The sequence below is a fragment of the Eutrigla gurnardus genome, assembly GCF_963514095.1.
Source record: "Eutrigla gurnardus genome assembly, chromosome: 22".
NCBI classification, from domain to species: domain Eukaryota; kingdom Metazoa; phylum Chordata; class Actinopteri; order Perciformes; family Triglidae; genus Eutrigla; species Eutrigla gurnardus.
The window spans coordinates 16,932,172-16,937,812 of record NC_139933.1 but is presented as its reverse complement, the minus strand read 5'-3'; the positions used below and the strand labels follow the sequence as shown (position 1 = coordinate 16,937,812).

The following is a 5,641-nucleotide window of genomic DNA, read 5'->3' as shown; positions in this document are numbered from 1 at the left end:
AAATTCAGAACAGGTACGTGAATCATCTCGCCGCAGGAAGGAGGTCGCCCCCCCCCCCCCCCCGGGTAATTAATGTGAGGGATTATTGACGAGCTGGTTTGTATCCTTGAGGGTGAACATCTCAGGAGGAGCAGGTGGCAGCAGTCCAACATAAAGCACCTCCCAAAACCAAAAACGCCTTGGTGCTGGTTGGAGATCATTCAAGGCGGAGGAGGAGATGATCACAACATTCTATCTATTTAGCCTCCTTCCTCTCCCCCTCTACTTTATATTCCCCTCCTCTCCTCTGTTTCTTTCTCATCTTTCCTCCTCTCCTCACCCCTCACTTTCCCCTTCACCTCCACCTCCTTTCCACCAATAGCCTCTCCCCCCTTTAGTCTCCCCCTGCTTCTACTTTATGTTCTAATCCCATCCTCACCTCTCCCTTCTCACCTCCACCTTCCTTTCCTTTCTCTCTCCTCCTTTCTCCCTCTCCTCTATTTTCACCTCCATCATCATATTCTGTCACCTTCCCCTTCTGTATCTCCTCCACTCACTGTCCCCGCTCCTCCTTCTCCCTCTCCTCTCACTTTCTCACCTCTAGTTTTCCTCTCCTCTTTCTCCCTCTCACCCTCCCTTCCTCTCCTCTTTCTCAGCCTCCCTTCCTCTCCTATTTCTCCCTCTCACCCTCCCTTCCTCCCCTCTTTCTCCCTCTCACCCTCCCTTCCTCTCCTCTTTCTCAGCCTCCCTTCCTCTCCTATTTCTCCCTCTCACCCTCCCTTCCTCCCCTCTTTCTCCCTCTCACCCTCCCTTCCTCTCCTCTTTCCCCCTCTCCTCTCACTTCCTCCCCTCTCACCCTCCATTCCTCTCTCTCACTTCCTCCCCTCATCCCTCCCTTCACATCCCCCCCATAACCTTTATTCTTCCTCCCCTCCCTCCTCCCCTCCCAGTTTATCAATGAACCTCTCCTCCAGGTCCGACCCCTCCCACTCCGCTGGACCCTAATTGTCAGCTTTGACGAGAACTTGCGTGGCTTTAAATACCGCGAGCGCCTCGTGCACTGAGGGTGGACCTGACCAACTGCATCTCTCTCCCTCCTCTCTCTCTCTCGTGTGGATCTGGTGTTATTTGCTCCGTATCCGTCATTCCCGCCGCCGACCGGCCAGCATGCAGGTGTCTGTCGCGCTGCCCGTCTCCAGCTCGGCGCCGCTGCTGCTGCTGCTGCTGCTGCTGCAGGGATGCTGCACCGCCGTCCGCGGATGGAAGGTGCTGAAGAACGACGCCACGGAGCTTTTACCGGAGTACAGGGAAAACACGCGCACGACCCAGGAGGAGGTACTGCCGACGTCCAGCAACAGCAACAGCAACAATAACAACAACGGCAACACTATGAACAACAGGCCGAAAACCGGCGGACGGACAGCGAACACCGTCACCTACAGTAAGAACTCCTCCAAGTTCATTTCACGTCACACACAGTTCCGTTTGAGGCGTTTAAATCAAAGTGAAGCCTCATATTTGCAATATCTCTTGAGGAAACGACACTAAAACGATGCATTTATATAATATATCTATAATTTATTATAAGTGTACTGAGAACAACTTTAGCTTCATCTTTATTTTTTACCAATAATCATTTTATTTTTCAGATTAAATTTATAATATATATATTCTGGTATTTGTAGGAATTTATAATCTATTTAAAGCCTGAAATGTAAATGTAACACTAAATATATTTTTATCCCCCCCCTTCTAAAAGACTAAATGGTTCACTCAATCTATCCACCTTTTTGAAGAATTAAATATAAACTGTCCAAATCAACCACACAAGGAGCACCTGCCTTCTTCGTTTCACTTAATTCTTGGGCTGATCCGAGAGCAGCTCCTCTGTGTGGGAACAGTGTTGTCTCTCCGCTGCCACAGTCAGAGAGAAGGTGGTGAGACAGGCAGCAGACGCTGCATTCTTGTGGTTTCTTCTCCTCCACACATCTGAAGTGGAACATCCAGAGATGCTTCTTTTTACTTTCACGCTGTCTTCCACTTTTATTTCCTTCTCTCTTTATACTATTAGTCAAGCTCTACTTTCACCATCACCATGATTGCAACAACATGCTGCAGTTTATTCTTCAGGGGATGTCTGTCTCTTTTGGGGTGGGGATGAGGGGGGGGGGGGGGGGGGGGGGTGCTTTTTTAAATGTAACACTGCCTCTGAGAATGATTCCCACCTGTGGCCAGTAAAGGTTGTATGTTCTGATCGAGCGGTGCATGAGGAGCGATCTCTCACGCTCTCAGATTCAAGATGGGTGGTGAAATAACTCCCAGGAGGAGATGATCGACTAGATTAGGAGAGCAGCTGACGAGATCCGTTAGTGTGACTGATGAGGATGTTTGTGAAATCCTCATGTTAAACAAGATCATGTTAATTTGATTCTTTATTAGCTTTGGTCCCCAGAAATAGAAAAAGACGGGGGTGGGAAAAGCACGTCCCCCCAGTGTTTTCATATGGATAAACAGCATATGTGTTAAGGTTCACTCGGGGAGACAGAAATCTCCTGGATTATTTTCTTCATCCGTCTCCCCGGCCTTTGTCCCGGGACGTCCTGCTCGTGGTCCCCATGGGGGTCCCGCAGGCTTTGACCACCGCCTGGCCTCCCTCCAGTCCTCTCCCAGGGCTCCTCTCCCACCGCCGGGGGAGAAGAGCAGCTCACGCAAACCGTGCAGTCGTCTAGCCTCACAACATGTAGGGGGGCAAGGCCCAAGCCAGCCTGGATTAAACCTGGCTTTGTGGTGTGGCTGTTGTACAGGACCGTGGTCCTTTCAGCGGCGGCTACAGAATAACACGAGATCAGGTTTTCATGGGGGGGAGGAAATAAAAGGAAGTCACCTCACAAAATACTTTTGTTGCAAAGAAAGCCACAGAGGAAAACAGATCCCTCTCTGAGTGTATCATTTCTAAACCGACAGCTTCTTTGCCTCCTTTTGACAAACGTGACAATAAATCATGCATGTAGCTGTTAAAACGCCGCGGCTGAAAGGCTGAGTGCCTAGTCTCAGATCAGTCTGGCGGATGTCCAGTTTGTTCAGAAGTGTATACAGTACTTTAAAATAACCAGACAGCTATTTACTCCTCCATCACCACATACATTTCCTGAGGGCCGACGCTGTATGCCAGCTTTTCCTTTCCAGCCCCCAAACCTCCATTAAGTTTGATTGAGCTGTTTAATGGCCCTCTGGTCTGGATTTGCTATCAGCTGATTGCTGCCAGCTGGATCTCTTTGTCAAGCCCCCGTCGTCAGCTAATGATCGGACCATGAATCAAATTCAGCCACTCTTGATATGATCTCTCAAATCTTCGCCTAAATGTACAAATTGTTCCATTACGTGTTCCTGAACAAAAAGTGCATTTTTCGGCTGCACTATTTTGTCTCATAACGTGTCCGGATTCGAGTGAAGTGAGCTGCCTGCTCTCTTTTGCATCCGGTGGGATTTTTGTGTGTGTTGACACAAACAGCTGCAGCGACGAGGCGGTTAACCTGCAGAACGTCCGTTTCCAGCTCACTTCAAAGTGTTTGTCTTGGGCCGGAGCCACGATTGTAACTGAGATGTTCTGCTCTTCCACCCAGGTGCCGCGGAGCTGAGCTGCAGGGAGCTGCGCTCCACCCGTTACATCACCGACGGATCCTGCCGCAGCGCCAAGCCCGTCAAGGAGCTGGTGTGCTCGGGCCAGTGCCTGCCGGCGCACCTCATGCCCAACTCCATCGGCCGCGGCAAGTGGTGGAGGGGCAACGCCTCGGACTACCGCTGCATCGCGGCCCACTCCCGGACGAGGAGGGTCCAGCTGCAGTGTCCCAGCGGCAACACTCGGACTTACAAAATCCGCGTGGTCACCTCCTGCAAGTGCAAGCGCTTCAGGCCCCACCACAACCAGTCGGAGGCCAAGGAGGTGCCGAAGACACAGCGCAACAAGAAGCACGGTCGGAGCAAGAACGCCACGCCGACGCTGACGAGCAACTCGTACTGACGCTCTCGAGGACGGACACCAGACGCACGCTCACTCACACACACACGACACACCGATCACCTGATCTCCTTCGAGTAGGGAGGAGACGCAAAAGAAATGTCAAAGAGAAGCAAATTCATAAGCTAATTGCTGGGCTGTTTTTTTTTAAGTCATCAGTCTTTTTTGTTTTGTGTTGTCAGCATATTTGTGAACTTTGCTGCTTACTTGCATGACAGAATGAGTCCAGGGGGGGCCTTGCCACAGCTGCGTCTGGTCAGGAGATGGAGCACCCAACCCCCCCCCCCCCCCCCCCCCCCTCCAACACCCCTCCTCGGTTTGTTAATGTAATGAAAAGTCCCTCCAGCCCATCTGTGCAAACAACCAGCGAATGCAGAGCTGCAGAGCTGAGAGAAGGTGCATCTTGGCTCCACAGTGGTTGTGATCCATCTCCTGTTGGCTGTGTGTGTGTGTGTGTGTGTGTGTGTGTGTGTGTGTGTGTGTGTGTGTGTGTGTGTGTGTGTGTGTGTGTGTGTGTGTGTGGAGATGATGATGGCAGCTCTGGGATGTTGAGTTTTGAGAAGCCCTGGCTTGTACGGCTGTCCAGGCAGCCCACTAAAGGCCTCCGTCTTCAGCAGCAGCCCCCGACACGACCTGTCACTTCCAGTCGTGTCTTTTTTCCCATGACTAGAGACACCAAGTCAGCGGAGAGACGGGGGGGAGGGGGGGACTCCTCTTAATCGCTAAATGAGCTCATTCCTGCGTTATTTTGAGTCATAAAAAAGCCATTTCCTCTTGACGTAGCCAGTTCCTGTTTGTTGGAATCACACACAGACCCCAAAAGGAACAAACAACACAAATAAATCAAAGTGCACATGTGTGTGGGAGGCATCAGAAAACTGAGCGTGGTTGTGTTGTTACCTAAGAGCGTTCTCCAGCTCGCCTCCACACACCGGAATCTTTCACGACGCCACCAAACATCAACCGAGGTGCTTCCACTCCCTCCGCTCCATTCTGTAAATAGCCCAAACAGGAAATATAGGAGTGCAAATCCCATAATGGAAACAAATAATTCAGTTTGTATCATGGCTGATAAAATCTGTCTCCAGGCAGACGACACAGACCTTCCTTCCTCAGCGACGGGGCTGCAGAAGATTTCCACACATTGTTGTTTTTTTTAAATAGCAACTGGAAGGGTTGAGAGCTGTGATTGTACATATCATACCTGAGCAGCAGCACCCTCACAAGAAGGATCGTTATCAAAGAATGAACTGCATATTTATTTTTTAATTTCCACATTTAAATTATTTATGCAACCTTTTTTTGTAGTAAATGATACGCATTATTATTGTCATATAGTATGATGGAGACGTCGGAGATGAAATACTGTACAGAACATGAATAAAGTAAAGGCAGATATATTTGAATATTCGTGTTTGTTCTCTCTTCTTATTTTAACTTTAATGAGTTTAAACAATTAGTGGATTTTTAGTAATAACACATTATAATATACTTTATACGTGCTTATTAACTAGTACCTATTAGCAGTGGTGGGATGTAGCTAAATACATTTACTATGTACTTTTTTACTGCATTCATGTTGACAGCTTTAGTTAATTTGTAGATTCAGATTATTAATACACAATATAATCAACAGTGAATTAT

General features: G+C 49.0%; 1 protein-coding gene across 3 annotated transcripts; it reads left to right on the top strand.

The window, feature by feature from the left end:
* Window positions 1-1,030: 1,030 nt before the first annotated feature.
* On the top strand, window positions 1,031-5,403 carry sost (sclerostin). Of its 3 annotated transcripts, none has more exons than XM_084040250.1 (3): window positions 1,031-1,420; window positions 3,603-4,472; window positions 4,523-5,403. In XM_084040250.1, the coding sequence occupies exons 1-2, from the start codon at window positions 1,147-1,149 to the stop codon at window positions 3,998-4,000; spliced, it is 672 nt and encodes a 223-aa protein (XP_083896376.1). In that variant the 5' UTR covers window positions 1,031-1,146; the 3' UTR covers window positions 4,001-4,472; window positions 4,523-5,403. The 3 variants fall into 3 exon arrangements, with proteins under 3 accessions (XP_083896376.1, XP_083896377.1, XP_083896375.1); XM_084040251.1 differs by having other exon boundaries at window positions 3,603-4,478; XM_084040249.1 differs by having other exon boundaries at window positions 3,603-4,492.
* Window positions 5,404-5,641: the final 238 nt, after the last annotated feature.